Below are 15,884 nucleotides of genomic sequence, written 5' to 3' on the forward strand. Positions count from 1 at the left end.
CAAAAAATATTCTCTTTAATTGATTGTTATTACTCCTAGGTTGGCAAAGACATAACTTTTTTATTGCAATAAACTTTTTCGCAGGTTATAATCAGATCTTATCTAGTATTCACATTGAATTGATCTCTCTCTCTTCCTCTATAAGTACTGAGGCTTAAACTGCAGGTCCAAAAGGAAAATACTTAGAGTGGAAAAACTGTAACATGAACTTTGATTTCATGCTTCTGGTGCACGTGAATGAGTCGCTGAACTCTGATTTCACGCCTCCAAGAGGCTCTGAAGCGAACGATGATCTGCAGAGAAACTGGGAGGAAGAAAGAAGACAAATTCAGGATTATAAACCCATAATACCCGGAGGAGGGTTTCCGTCCTGATTGAATGTTTATTGACATCAAATCTGTGTCGCTGCTGACAGTGGTGGGAGGTTGAGTCATTTTACAGAGGGACAATGTCATAATAAAAACAGCTCACCTGACAGTTTTCATTGTTAAAAGAAATGATATTTGTTCCTGTTTTGGGGGAACTGGCTTGAATAAGTACATTTGGTTCTAATTAACCAAGAAACGCTCAAATGAAGAACCCTTTCCTTTGTATGTTCAGCCTTAGATGCTGTTGCTCACAGGTCTGCTCTGACTGGAGTTTCAGTTCTGTTTTAAAGGATACATTTACCATTATCCTACAGTTTTCTCATCACTAGCAAAGACTAAAAGACACCAATGATTTAGTCGCTCAGCTCCTGCTGGCTACTGTAGTTGTCAGCAAACAATAGTCAAACAAAAGTAAATTGTACTTTTATTCGGGACTGTTTCTAGATGCGAATTAATACACATTTGGTGTACAGGCTACGGCAGCAGGATGGCGTTTGTGGGATTACCAAATGAACATGATGCACTCAAACAATTTGTTGTATCACAGTGCATTTTCTTTGTAATTTTACGTAGTTTTAAGACTCTTTTTGCCGTTCTGTTTGTTTTCTTCCTCCTTAAGCGGTCTGTTCTACATTCACCAACACAGATTCATTTCAGCCTCTCTCTCAGTGGAAACATGCTGACTCACCCCCTTCTTTGTCAGATAGAGATCTTATACAGACTTTCAGGGCAAACCCTTCAGCAATAATTGTTTTTTCGCTGGCACCATATGACTGCAGACTTTAGGCAGAGTGAATGTGTTATGAGCTGCATCAGGTTGCCATCATCCCAATAAAGATGAATTTACAACTGATTAAGAAAACACAGTAGTGAACCCTTCATGTTGTATCCTGTAAAGTAAACAACCGTCCTCTTTGCTCTACCAACCTCTGACCTGTCCTTACAGCTCTTTTACTTCCCCGTCTCCTTCTCTCTTTCTAGTTCCATTCCTAGTTCCTCCCTTGTCATTACCAAATCTTGGGTTAACCGAGTTAAACGAATACCAACGATTGAATTCCTTTACTACATTTCTCATTCGGAAAAAGACATGAAAACAATCTATTACAACTATCGGTTCATTATTTCTCCATATTACACAAACAGTGCTCTGTATTGACCAACATTGTAGACGTCTAAATCCAATCCACACATAGACTCTGAACCCAAACAAATGGTCTGTTTACTTTCCCTGTTGATGCCTTAACAAGAAGCCTCTTCTTCACATTCACAGGTGAGTGTGATATGACTTCATGACTAACAAATTGTGGTGAAAATGTTTATTTTATTGGTAACTTGAATGATCAAACATATTATCCGTACTTCCAAATGAATGTCTTTATTTCAATTATGTCATAATTTCTGTTGCATTCTGTCAAGGTAATTTAAAGTGATATTTTATTAGTTATTGACTCCCTGCACATGTTTTTCCTTTTTATTTTCGCACAGTCAATTCTCTGCCCCTTTAATCCAGCCTTGACACTATTGTGAATTTTCCTTTTTTAATTTGATTTTCAGACGTGACAGTGCTTTCAGTCATGATGAGGAGCTCTGTGTTGTTTTGCCTGGCTGTCAGCTTTGCTATGTTTGGATTTGGTAAGAAAAAAAGGGGTTGAAGAAGGAATCAGAATTGCTTTTGCTCGCTGTTTATTTTTTCTGCTCCTGAAAAGCGCAGCCAAGTGGGGCTAAGTCAGAGAGATTATATGTTTCGCAAAGAGAAAACATATCAGCCTGAGGGAACGTTTTGGCACATCAGTGTGCAGCTTGCTCGTTCTGCTCCCTTGTCATGTGCCTCCAGTTCACACTATACAGAGTCAGTGATAACTATTCATTCATACTATTTTCTTTGATCTTTCAGGACATGCAGTTTGCTTTGTGCACAGTTGTGTCGTAGCTTTTTGCTCTGGTTCATTGACAAGATTGTAATATACAGTATTTATGAAATACAACATATCAGGGGCATGTTTTGTGAAGGATACAACAATAAAGTCCTATATAATTTTTGTTAGGATTTTTACAGACAACCATCCTTTAATTTATTATAATTTACACAAAGGGAAGAAGAATGTACCATTTTGGCTATGTCTTCTTCAGTGTTATTCGGTGAAATTCATCTAACTTTTCAGTTTTTACAATATCAAATTCCACAATTTTATCAACCAAATCAAAATACATCCCAAAACTGTACACAGACCATGAAAGCAAACACCTCCAGTATCTGACGTTAATAAATAGTTTGACATTTTGTAAAATAACCTTAAATTCGCTGTCTTAGCACTTGGTAGTATCCATCTTCTCGTCTCATGAACATGACTTTGCATGCGGGAGCACTGGCTGCACCACTTCAGTTTTAAGCGCTCTGTCTGGATCCTCCAGGCCTCTCCCTGCAGTGTTACTCCTGCCCCGACGGCCCCTCCAACAGCTGTGACGTCAAACAGGAGTGTAACCAAGATGAAGACAGCTGCCTTAAACTCACCAGTTTTGGTAAGAAAACATTGTTAGCACAAGGTCCATTCTCTGGAACTTTTCCCCACATCTCATGGGCTTCATCAGGGGACAGAGTTTGCTCAGTTGTTGGATGTTGCAATAATAATAAATCCAGTATGTTTGCAAGTAAAAAAGACACTGGACTTCATTGAGCATTATCCAATTATTTAAAATACTTTTTTGATTCATTTTATTTCTTCAAAGGGATTGATGGTTATCTTCTCGACAAATCATATTTGGAGGAAAATACTTCTGAATATTTGTTTGATTGGTCTTTCTTTAAATTGGCAGTGCCTGCTATTGTCCTTGAAATGCGAAATGGTTTATGTTCTAATGAATGTAATGCTCACAAGACTAATGCTGTGTCTCTCACCTCCCCTCAGAAAACACCTACACTAGATGTATGAGGTACGCAGACTGTGACTTCATGACTCTGGCCGCCAGATATTCCGTCGCTGACTTTGAATTTGACTGCTGTCAGTCAAAACTCTGCAATGGCCAAGAAAAAAGTTTTCTTCAGAAGTTTAAGGATTTGTTTGGTTAATTAAATACAAACAAACGTAGATTCTTCCATGTAGCGCGTAATTGTGGTCCCACTGATGAACATTGTTCACACAACAATAAAGTCTTGATAACAAATACATTAATGTGGTTAGCAGTTACAATATCAACCCTCTTTCTAGAGGAAGTGTACCTTTAAGTTCTGAGGTCAGCAAAGCAACAGCAAAACATGTTTGACTGATGTGACACATAAATAAACTGAGGGGTCTACTGGTCATGTCTTTCTACATTTATTGACGCTGCAAACTATTTCTTGTCTATGTTGCTTTATACAAGTTGTATTTACTGAAAACATTCTGAAAATACTGAAAACATATATTTTACAATTATTGTCATCTATCTTGATTTAGGTGCTGCACTTTGTGATATTCAGCATTTCTTTCTAAAGATCCTGAAAATACTTGATTTGTATGTGAGAAGAGTCAGAAGAAGTAATGCTACCACTTTTATATTAAGGCACGATTTATAAAGAGTTCATAAGTTGTTAACATTTAGATTCTAACTTAAGACGATGAATGCACTGCATAGAGCTCAAGTAAGCCCCAGACCCTCTGCTCGCCAGCCTGATCTCACTCCCAGTGCGTCAACTACTGACTCTTGGGCAGTGGCACAGATGCACCTTTAGCATATGAGACGCTCCGGCTTTCAACTAACTCCAAAAGCCATATGCTATCTTGAATGGGGATACAATTATTTAATTGTGCAGCTTTCCAAATGTTCAGACCGAATTGATCAATATCCACAAAACAGAAGCGATGGAGTAGCTTATGGCAATATATATAGCTATCATCCGAGAAAGTGATAACATACTGAGAGACAGATAGACAACGGAAAACAGATTCTGTAGACAGAGCATTGGAACTGGTGAAGCACAACAAAAGCCTGGAAATATTCTGAAGATCTTCAAAGTCCAAGACTGTACGAGTGCCTGCTGCCGCCCTTGAACATGATTAAGATTAATTTTCCAAACAAGCTGCTGTATTCCCTCTTCAGCCGATTATAGAATAATGTGATGTTTCTGCAGCAGTGAATGAGAACAATGTATTGTTATGTTGATTTTCATCAAAAAAAGGACAACATGTTACCTGGAAAAATGGTGTGTTTGTGTGTGTTATTCTAGCCTAAGGATGTCCTCACAAGTGACAAAACAAGACTGTGTGTGAGGACATTTACACTGGACACAAAATATTTTTAAAGTTATAAAGTCAAAGTATTATAAGGTATCATTCCACGTCAATGTGCTTGCAAGCAAGTGATGCTATTTTATGCAAAATGTGTGCGTGTGTGTGTGTGTGTGTGTGTGTGTGTGTCTCTGCATGCTACAACCCTGTCCAGGTGGCTAGATAATTAAAAACATTTCTCACACTTGAATTTACATCAAAATCTCAATGATAACATCTGGCTGAGCACAGGAGGAATAGACCAGGTGTGTGTGTGTGTGTGTGTGTGTGTGTGTGTGTGAGACTGAGAAAGAGCAACTAAAATGAGCTGTGTTGGGTGGAATCTGTGATATTTTGGCTATGTATGGATGTAACAAAGTGAGATATGCATAAAAAAAAATAGCTGGCTGCCATTTGCACGTTGTACAATACCAACAAAACAGGACACACTGCACCATAGCGCCACAAGTGGTCAAACACTCCCCATGGTACCTTTAAATAGTGGTATGTTGAGCTCTTGAGGCCACTGTCATCTTGCCACCAGAAGGAAAAGAAGAGAACTGGAGATCCGTCTTGAGATGGGATCACACCAGCTGCAACGCCACATCAGGCCAGGGGTTGTGAAGGCCCCTCGCTTGGACCACGGCCATCTTTGAACTCAAACTCCATTTTAAACCTCAACTACACACCTGTGTAGTTTGAAACTGCATCTTACATGGTTGGGATGTTACGCAATGACAGAATAACACTCACAAGTTGAGAACAATACCGTTGCTAGTGATGAAATAGGAAATGTGTCAATAAACAACAGTTTCTTGTAACAAGTTAGTTGGTTGTTGGTTCATCTGCTTGTCACATGTACAAGTGCCTGTGATCAAAACCCTCTTGAAGAATATATTTCAGAGGCAATGATGGAACAGGAAAGCACTGATGTCTCAGCCTGTCTGATCAGCCTGTAAGACAGACAGGGACGAAAGCTTCCTGCTTCAGAGTCGAGTGCATTTCACAGACGAGCCAGCAGCGTGACACCGAGTTAAAAAACAACAGCTGACACGCTGTTAAGCCTTTGTTCAAGCACTGAAATATACACAGAGCCGGATTCAAAGCCTGAAGCAGCACATGAGCGTTATTGCTGAGATCCATAAACAGCAACAACAATCAGACAGAGTATCAGCTACTTTTTGAAAGGTAGAAGCCTGTTTTTAATTAATAGCAGATGTTTTTTGGGGCGTTGAAACAAGTAGATGTCTCAGCGAATAATTGAAGTTTAACATTTTTGAGAAGTGTTCTTGTTCACACTGTGTGACGCCTCCGGAGCTTTCTGTCTTCTCCACACCTCTGCCCTCTTCTTATTCACCTTCTCCTTTTGGATTTCAACATAGTTATGAAGACCTAAGATGATTTTTTTTATATGAAAGATATTTACTGGCTTGAGGAAAAAACAATGACAGTCCTCCCACTGTTGACAGTTTCTGTGATTAATGCAACCAATTCAACTTTTTTTATGGCATCACTTCCTGCAAAAAACCCTCTATCTATCAATATGTCATAATGAAGTTTTCTATTTTTAAATGTCATCATTCATCGAATCTATCATTTTAATATAATATACAGGGAATGTTTAACAGAAAACCGAAAACAGATCCAGATATAAAAGGAATAAATGCATGTTGCTAATGAGTTTGCTATCAGTATTGCATCATGAAGCAACACAAAATGAACGTTCTTGCAGAGAGTCAGAGGAGTTTGCCACTTTTGTTTGACTACATATGGAGCTGGAGCCAGGAGTTCATTAGCTTAGCTTAGCATTAAAACTAGAAGAAAGTCAAACAACTTGCTTGGTTGAGAGTGAGCTACGAAGTCCAGTCTGAATACATTCTTACTGGCGTTGGCGAGGGTGTGTTGTTTCCAGTGAGACGTGACATTCGATCCAGGCTGATTTGTGTGAATGATCTATGAGTTGAAGGCTCATCACACACTAAAACACTGCACAACCTTTTATTACACTCAGAGACACATTTAAAGAGCGATATTACAACCATCTACTGTTGTAATACACCAGGAATGTATGCTTGCAAGTATGTGTTCAGTCTCTTTCAACTGGTTTGTGTCTTCCTGGTAATCAAGGCAGCAACTGGTTTTATTTTCTCCCCCTGTTGCTGTTGCACTGTTGCACAGCAGACTATCACCATGGAAACCGTAGACCTGTGGAGGGCTTTGTATAATTTTTTCTGTAGTTTTTAAATATAATCTCCTCTAATCCTGGACCAATTAGTTTCAGACCAGGACAGAGAGGAGGAACGTCTCTCTCTCTCGCTCTCTCTCATCTTCCTTCGATGATTTTCTTTTTGTCTTCCTCGTTTCTCCAAATCTGTCTCTCCCTCTCTGTGTCCGTCTAAATCTGTCTTCCTTTCTCTCTTCATATTTTTTTGCTTTAGGCGCAACAACTGCTGCATGGACACGCACACATGAACACTCATACACCAGATTATCCCACATCAATTTGCTTCCTATTAATCCAATTAGCTCTGAGAAATTGTTTATTTTGCTTCATCTGTTCTCTTCTCTTGTGCCTCTTTTTTTCGTGTCCTCTTTTTAGTCCTTTCTTGATTTCTCCAGATAAGTCCAGTAACACTACAGCAGATTCTCTAAAATAATATTTTCATGATGAACAATTTATCTGCTGTTGAAACCAACAATACACATATATATATATATATATATATATATATATATATATATATATATATATATATATATATATATATATATATAAAAGTCCTTACATTCAACATTGTGTAAAAGTATCCCAGAAGTACAGTACAATAACACTCACGAATAATATATATATATATATATATATATATATATATATATATATATATATATATATATATATATATATATATATATATATGTATATATATATATATATATATACATATATATATATATATATATATATATAAATATATATATATCATATCAGCGAATACAAGAAAAAGGGTTTCCTGGACTATTTAACAATACTGTAAGACAAGACAAGTGTATTCATATTCCCTTATCATAAACAAGTGCCATTAAAAATGCATTACAGGCGAAGCAAGTATAAGATACTTTTTATAAAAGCAGGGGCAACTTTAAATATTAACATAAAAAAAAACATTAAGCTGTTTTTTTTTTTAAATGGCTAGAGTCTGGGCATATAATAGTTCCTAGGAGAGCTGATTTCTGCATTGGACAACATAAAAGCTGAAAGCCGTTTCACCACATTTGGATTTAATGCTGGGCTCCAGGAATTGACCACTCACTCAGATCTGAGAGACCGATCCGGCTCGTACTTAGCAAACATATCCGTGAGATACAGAAGAAGGAAGGCCCAAGTCACCCTTCAGGCAAAAAAAGTTGAAAAGCCTTTAATCAGATGGCTATTACATTGTGAAAAACTAAACATAGACAGTGCTGTTATACCTATAGGATCGAGCTGTGCTGCAACCCACACACAGCGGCACAAACAGTCACCAGGTTGAAGCCTGCAATACATTTTACTCACTGTATGAAACCTTTCTGTTACGTGAACAGTGTGATACGCAGAGTGAAACTCTCCAGATGAAAAGGTTTTATATGTAATGTAAGTTCAGTGTTTTTCTGCCTGCATTAATTTCACCTCACTGTTCAAAGTTCAGGGTTTGTTGTGTTTGTCGTGTGCATGTTTAGGGTTTGTGTGCATGCGTGTGTGTGTGTGTCGTGTCCTCCCAGTGTGTGCATGTTGCAGATACCCAGGAGACAAACACCTCATGGGAACTTTGACACACACATGCCTGAGGGCCTCCAATAGAGCAAAGAGTAAAGACAAAGAGACAGATGACTGGATCAAAAATGTGTTCTTAAAAATCCACGCAACTTGATCTGTGGGTGAGGATGAAAAACATGCACACAGGTTGATTATTAAGGTTGTTGTACTACAGATGTATAAGTAGTAATAGAAGAAGATGAAGAACTGTTTGTTTCTGTGTGGGTCACAGTTGAACATGTGACCCACAACCTGCCTCACACGGAGTGCTACTATTTAATAACTGCGAGACTCATCGTGGGTGTCCCTGCATTTGCATCGGTATGCTGGTGAGCTTTATCTGGCTGGGAATTTAGATGTAACTAATTAAAATAAAATAACCTTTACCACCATCATCCCAGAATTAAACAATGTCATTGCATTAATTCAAATTGTATCAGGTAACATTAAGCTTCATAGTAATTTGAACTCAACACAAACACACTCTCTCTCTCTCTCTCTCTCTCTCTCTCTCTCTCTCTCTCTCTCTCTCTCTCATCCGGTCTCTGACACACAGACGGATTTCCTTTTTGTCCTGCTGATATGTAATAACCATTCAAGCATGCAGGGCCAAAAGAGCCGAGGTCAAAGGTGAAAATAGGCTGCTTCAGCAGCGTGAGTGTGTGAGCAAAGATGAGTTTCCCTCACTGAGAACAACTAACACACTTTAGATCCACAGAGGACATCAGGGCGCTGCCGACACACCTGACACCGTTATCAGCACTGAACTTAGATCAGCTCTCCATGTTGAATTGTTGCAGGAGTCCAACTAACATGTCATGTTTATTGGTGAAACTGCAGCCAGATGCTGTCGAACACATCGCGAGTCACTGCCGTTAAACTTCAGGAAATAGGAAGAAGTGATGACACGTACAATATCATCATATATACTTGTAATTATTCTTGCAAGAAGTAAACTGTAGTAAACTCAAAGTAGAATATTACTGCAAAAGAAAATGTAGCTTTAAAAGTGGTAAACTTGGTGCAAATGTTTTAAGAAAACTGATAATATAACACCCTCTAATGCAGGCTTACTAATACTAAGTTAGTAACAGTTGTTATCCATGAAACTGTTTTTTTTCTTTTGTTTTCTGCATTAGGTTTGTTAACTTAAAACTCTGATACAAGTATAAAACAAAAGCAGCAGTGAGTAAAGGTCTCCAAAGACATCCGAGACTCAGGGTTTCACGACAACAAAGGAAAAGACAGAGGTGATGTCCTGGAGTGGCACACACACGCGTGCACACACGCACACACACACACACACACACACACACACACACACACACACACACACACACACACACACACACTCCCACCAGACTCTGGTCCCCATATGGACTCCCTCCAGAGAGAAAAAGCTATCAGGGAGGCGTGTATGTGTGTTTTACGACATGAATGTGTGTATGAGCAGAAGAGAGGCCAGTGCACCAGTCTGGAAATAGGGGACACATTAATCTTATTTGTCATAACCTGTCCCTTGAGACGCTTGGACCCCCCTGTCCCCGAACCCATCCACCCACCCACCCACCCACACACCCACACACACACACACACACACACACACACACACTGACCCCCCTCCTGTGTGCTATCGGTATCTGCGACGGACAGAGAGAGTGAGGCTAATTACATGTGAGAGTTTAGACGGTGGAAACAAGACAAAGACCGTGCTGCTGCTGCTCCTGCTGTGTGTGCGTGCGTGCGTGTGTGTGTGTGTGTGTGTGTGTGTGTGTGTCCATGGCCTTTGTTTGGGTTATATTATAATTCATTTTGTGTCCTTAGCTGTTACGATATCTCAGTAACACAAATTACTCTTACTTCTCATTAGTCCATGTTGGTGTCCAAACTTTGTGCGTCCTTGTCATTTATGTGTGTCTGTGTGTCTGTGTCTGTGTGTGTGTGTGTGTGTGTGTGTGTGTGTGTCATGTATATGCGTGTGGGCAGGACAAAGGGACATTATCCAGGACTCACTTTTCTCTCCGTTTGCCATGGTGGTGTTGGCTAAAAGATCACACGGTTCTTGTTGTGAACTCTGCAGCATCAGAAAAAACATCAGAAAAAAGCAATATCAGTGAGAAAACAGTATTTAATTAAGGTTGAACATGTTTGTGTCTGTAAAACTCAATTGAAAAACAAGACTTAAAGCATTACATCTTGATACAAGTGGGCGAAAGTAACATTGTGCCTGCTCAGAAAACTCCAGTTATTGTATCTCTTTTCAGGTGTCCAGCCCGTCCTTGTCTTGTTCCTCTAGAGGCGATAGTGTCACTGTAGCTGCCCTCAGTCCAGAGAACGTACTAGTAGCGCTGCACTCTATTGAGTGATTGTCAAAAGTACATTCATGGTCCGAGTACGTGTTGAAAGTTTGTGTGTTGGATTAAATCCAAAGTGACAGAAACTAAGCACCCCCAGTTAGCAGTTGGCAGTTTGTTCAAATTCAACCAGTGCAAACCCCAGCACCAATGATCTGATCCATGAACGTATAAAGAGAAGTGAATACACTCGTTCATTTCTATGACAGTTGCTCAGTGATACATGAAGCAAAACAAGTTTTAATAATAATTCAGATGAAAATACTCTGAGCTTCTGCGTTATGGAGCCCATGGAGCAAGCACACTATGTTTCCTATAAGCCCGTCTCCCAGCCCTCGGTCCAGCCTCGTTCACATAAACTGAGGAATTCAGCTCTGGATTAGTCTATTTATTTTGTATAACCTTTAGGACCTAATGATCTACCGAGGGTTATTCAAGTGATTGCACTGGGACGTTGAATCACCTTTAAAAAAAAAGAAGATCCGCTGAGTTACAGACGTCTCTTTCTCAAAGTAAGTCTGTGAAAAAACAGTATTTTTGGGGTCTAATTGCACAAGTAAAATACTTGGAAATTGTAATTGAACTGTTTGGCTGTTTCTGAGGTCGTTGTGGCAGCTGACTGCGTGACGGTCTCCCAGAGCTGCTGAGTGCCGACCACTCTCCTAGTACTAGTGGCACAGTAAACACACAGTTGGCTAATTATAAACTATAGGCCGACGGCACACGCAAAGATTACAGGACAGCGGTGTTATTTTGACAAGCTCTCAGAATGTCAGCAGTTTGGATGACATGTATGTATTTTTGCTCTCCTGTGAGGTATAGTGAGGCTTTTTTTTTAACAACATGATGACTGAAAATATAAATCATATGGACCCAGTAGTAGAGGTGAAATGCTGCCCCCTGTTTCTTTGGAGCATGTGGCTACATTTCACCTGCTTATACTCACAGCTTTGTTCATATACCTGCTTTCCACCAAACACATCTTTCAAGATTTGCCTTTTTCATAAGGGGTTATTAACTGAACCAGTTGGGTCGACAAATAACTTTATGTAGAGAGGTTCCTGAAAGAAGAAGTCCTTTAGGCAACTCCTTTGACACTCTTACATCTAGTTTGTAACCAGCAAAGGAATGTAGCTGAAAGGCCCACAAGGAAAAATTACATCCACTTCTATTGTATTTTGGTAATCTTATACACAGATGTCTCAAAATCTGGACAAATAAACCAAAGTGGATGGAAGCGGAAGACAATAAACAATTTTTCTTTAAAGACAGCTGTGGAGATGTAACATTTCTGGCACCAACATTTCATAGAAAAAAAAGTCCAACATTGTCAAAAATGTATAAAAAAAAGAAGCAGTGTAAACGTCACCTCTTGACATCCGTCTCTATCATTTTATGTTTGTCTTTCTTCTCTCTTCTCTCTCTCTATTTACCTCTTTGTCACCCTCTGTCACCTCGTCTCCTCCCACCTCTCTCCCTTTTCTATTCCCCACCTCGCCGCTTCTGATCCCTCTCTATCTTTCTCCTCCTTCAGGCCAAACCCCAGCCACAGATTTCTCTCTGTTTGGTTCTTTTCAATTAGACTTGCTAGTGTGTGTCTGTGTGTATATGACTGTGTTTGTGTGTGTATGTGTGTATGTATGTGTGTGTGGCACCTGAGGAAAAGGCACCATGGTGAATTCTATTAAGAAAGCGCTCATTTTCCAACACTCAAAACGCAGCAAGTGTCTGCCCACTCTTTTTCTCTTCTCCTCTCTTCTCTTCTCTTCTCCTCTCTGACTCACTCCATTAGGGCAGATGAGAGCATTACTGGTGACAGCTGATTGCATTATAGGTGATATCATTGCATGTGCACATTGGGACACATTCCATCTTTCTTTCCCCGTTAACAGCTCGTGGTTACAGACATAATTTAGACTGAAAAGAACATATTTATTTGTTTCCCCCCCCACAAGTTTTAAGAGTTAATTTGAGTATACAACCAATAAAGAGAAGTGTCTATTTATGTTAATTATGCCAAACACGGAAAGGGTTCGGATAAACTTCTGCAGATAATTATATTCCACTTTTTGTGTGTGTGTATGTGCTTTTTTTTTTTTTACAGTAATATAAAGTAAAGTATATTGAGTGTTGCAAAATTTTCTGGAGCAGTGTTTCCATCTATTTGTATCTTGAGCTCTGCTTGCACATACGTGGACCTCAGCATGTGTGTGATGCAATGTGGACCTCAACATGCGTGTGATGCAATACAAAAGTCTGCCAACTGAGGAGGGCGTCAATGGGAATGTGTTGTGCAGACAATCGATAAAACATGAAGAAGAACAAAACAAATCTAAACAGTAGGTCTAAACCAGAGGTGGGCAAACTACGGCCCGGCGCGCATTTTAATCCGGCCCGCCGAGTATTATAATTATTATAACATAAAAAAAAAAAAAATAAAAAAAAGTTATAGTAAAGACCGCTGTAGCGCTTCTCCGTTCCCAAGTTCAGTTTCCCGAAGCACGATGACCACAACAGACCATGATGTTTCTTCATGCTTATTTATTGCACAGCGCTCTTTTAGGCTTTTCGTGTGTTCTTCTGCAGCAGAAAGACCGCTGCAATGCCTTCTGCTGCGCACACGGCTCTGCTGCAGAAGAACACACACACGAAAAGCCTAAAAGAGCGCTGTGCAATAAATAAGCATGAAGAAACATCAACGCTGGTCTGTTGTGGTCATCGTGCTTTGAGAAAATCAAGTCGGGAACAGAGAGGCGTTACAGCAGTTTGTACGCGCCGTGCGGACCGCTGCCTGCCGTGTTCTGCTGAACTAGAGCGACACACAACACTTGCTGTGCTGCGCTGGTCAATTCCACCCCTCCCCCACTGATCCTACAGACAAGGGCGACACTTTTTTATTTTTTTGTTACCGTAACATACCGCAAAACACTGAAAAGCTCCACTTCTTAGCGGTCAGAATCCTTTTTAATGTCGTAAAGCGTTAACTTTAGAAGCATTACGGTAATATGAATCACTTTCTGTCGCCGGAGACAGGGTTTGTACTACAACAGTTTTAGAGTTGTAAAATGAACTGACAGCTGCATGCAGAGTATTTTTCCTCAGTATAACTAACATAACTAACCACACTCAACCCACGGAACTGCGCCACCCTGCGCGCTCATGTCACGTGACATACAGGGTTCTGTCTGTCAGCCTCCTGCCATCCTCCTGCATTGATCCCTTCAGTCACAATGAGTGGACCCACGAAAAGAAAAATCGACAGTGAGTGCAGAGTCTTTAATGAGTGGACTGCTAAGTATTTTTTCACCGAAGTACGATCAGAGGCAGTATGTCTTATTTGCCAAGAAACCATTGCAGTATTCAAAGAATACAATATTAGCCGCCACATTTCCGCCAAGCATGCTAACTATGCTAGCCAACAGTCAACGACAGAACGGGCGGCTACTGCTAAGGTTGGCAGCCAATTTAAAGAGTCAGCAAAATATTTTTCTCTGCCAAACTGCTATACAAGAATCAAGCACCAAGGCAAGTTTTTTTGCTAGCATTCAAATTAGCAAAAGCCAGCAAGCCTTTCTCTGAAGGAGAGTTTTTGAAAGAATGTATGGTAGAAACAGCAGGTCTCTTATGTCCAGAGAGCAAAAACAAATTTGAAAAATTGAGTTTATCACGCAGAACAGTGACTCGGCGTGTAGAACAAATTGATGAAGATTTAACCAACGAGTTGAACAAAAAAGGAGTCATTTACGTTATATTCTCACACCGCCCCCTGCCGGCCTCGCCGTCGTCCAGTGTAGAGCCACGGGTCTCACACCGCCCAGCACCCCCTGTGGTGGACCACAGGCTCCCCACCTTCCCTTTGGCTCCAATAATCTGTTTTACCAGATACTCATACTCTCATGTGGTCTGCATTTGGGTCCGCAACATTGTCCTCCCATGACAGGTTCACACAAACACTCTCCATCCATCTGATACTGGCCCGGCCCATCTGTCAATTTTTTTTATTCAATGTGGCCCCTGAGCCAAAAAGTTTGCCCATCCCTGGTCTAAACAGTATATATACAGTAGGTCTAAACAGTAGGTCCTCCGAAGAAGAACGACAGCATCAATTGTTTCAGCGTGTTTACACTCACGCAACAAATCCCTCTCAGATCATCGGAATATCAGACTTTAATACACAAAGCTACTGTTTTTTTCCTTCGTAAAGCATAACCAGGATCGTACCCTGACCTTAATTATACTCTTAGCTAAGTATCATTTGAACCCAACCAATTATGTTGACCTAACCTTGTCAAAGCACTTATTTCAACCCAAATTATGATCTTTCTATTTTGCTATAACTCTTTCATGTACTCAAATGGGAACACATACAACCTTTGTAATTACTGAACAGTAGTTTCTATATCATCATTTAGTTATAGCTTGTCCTGCAGCCCAACAATAATCTTTTTTTCGGACGTACATACATTTCTAGTCTGTGTTTCCTGGTGAGCTATCCATCATCAACACGAGTGAGCCGGCCAACCCCCATGCGCCATAGGATGGGTAAAGATTCATAAAAAAGATGCTTTTGGTGTCTTCATTTGATCATTTAAAATGTTTGGAGCAAAGCAATCTCACTCTCAGAAAAAAAATGATTGCAGACAAGATGTGGTGTGTGTGCGTGTGTGTGTGTGTGTGTGTGTGTGTGTGTGTGTGTGTGTGTGTGTGTGTGTAGCCTATAAGACAGCCTGAGGGTTAATTAGAGAATAGTAAACAGAACACATGTGGCAGCTTAATATCCCCTCTGCCTTACAGCTTATTTCACACCCCACCCGCTCTGTTGCTCACTCCCTGTTGTGTGTGAGTGAGTATGTGTGTGTGTGTGTGTGTGTGTGTGTGTGTGTGTGTGTGTGTGTGTGTGTGTGTGTGTATGGTCGGGGTCATGGGCGTTCCCCCGCCACCTATCCCAGAGGCACTCTCCCCCCTCTACACCCACACACAGCCGTGGTGCTGCTGGTGCAGGTGTGTGTGTGGTGTCGAGGTAATTTAAACCAGATGAGGTGGTGTCTTTCAGCCTGTGGCCCCGTCACTTCATCAATATCTGAGAGATGGAGGGACGGTGGAATGAGGAGATGGATGGATGGGT

General features: G+C 40.4%; 1 protein-coding gene across 1 annotated transcript; it reads left to right on the top strand.

The window, feature by feature from the left end:
* Positions 1 to 1,942: 1,942 nt before the first annotated feature.
* Positions 1,943 to 3,435, top strand: LOC306749013 (CD59 glycoprotein-like; the record flags this gene model as incomplete). The annotated part of the gene is made up of 3 exons (XM_079232255.1): positions 1,943 to 2,000; positions 2,781 to 2,888; positions 3,275 to 3,435. The coding sequence occupies 3 exons, from the start codon at positions 1,943 to 1,945 to the stop codon at positions 3,433 to 3,435; spliced, it is 327 nt and encodes a 108-aa protein (XP_079088381.1).
* Positions 3,436 to 15,884: the final 12,449 nt, after the last annotated feature.

The sequence above is a fragment of the Taurulus bubalis genome (genome assembly GCF_910589615.1).
Source record: "Taurulus bubalis genome assembly, chromosome: 16".
NCBI lineage: Eukaryota > Metazoa > Chordata > Actinopteri > Perciformes > Cottidae > Taurulus > Taurulus bubalis.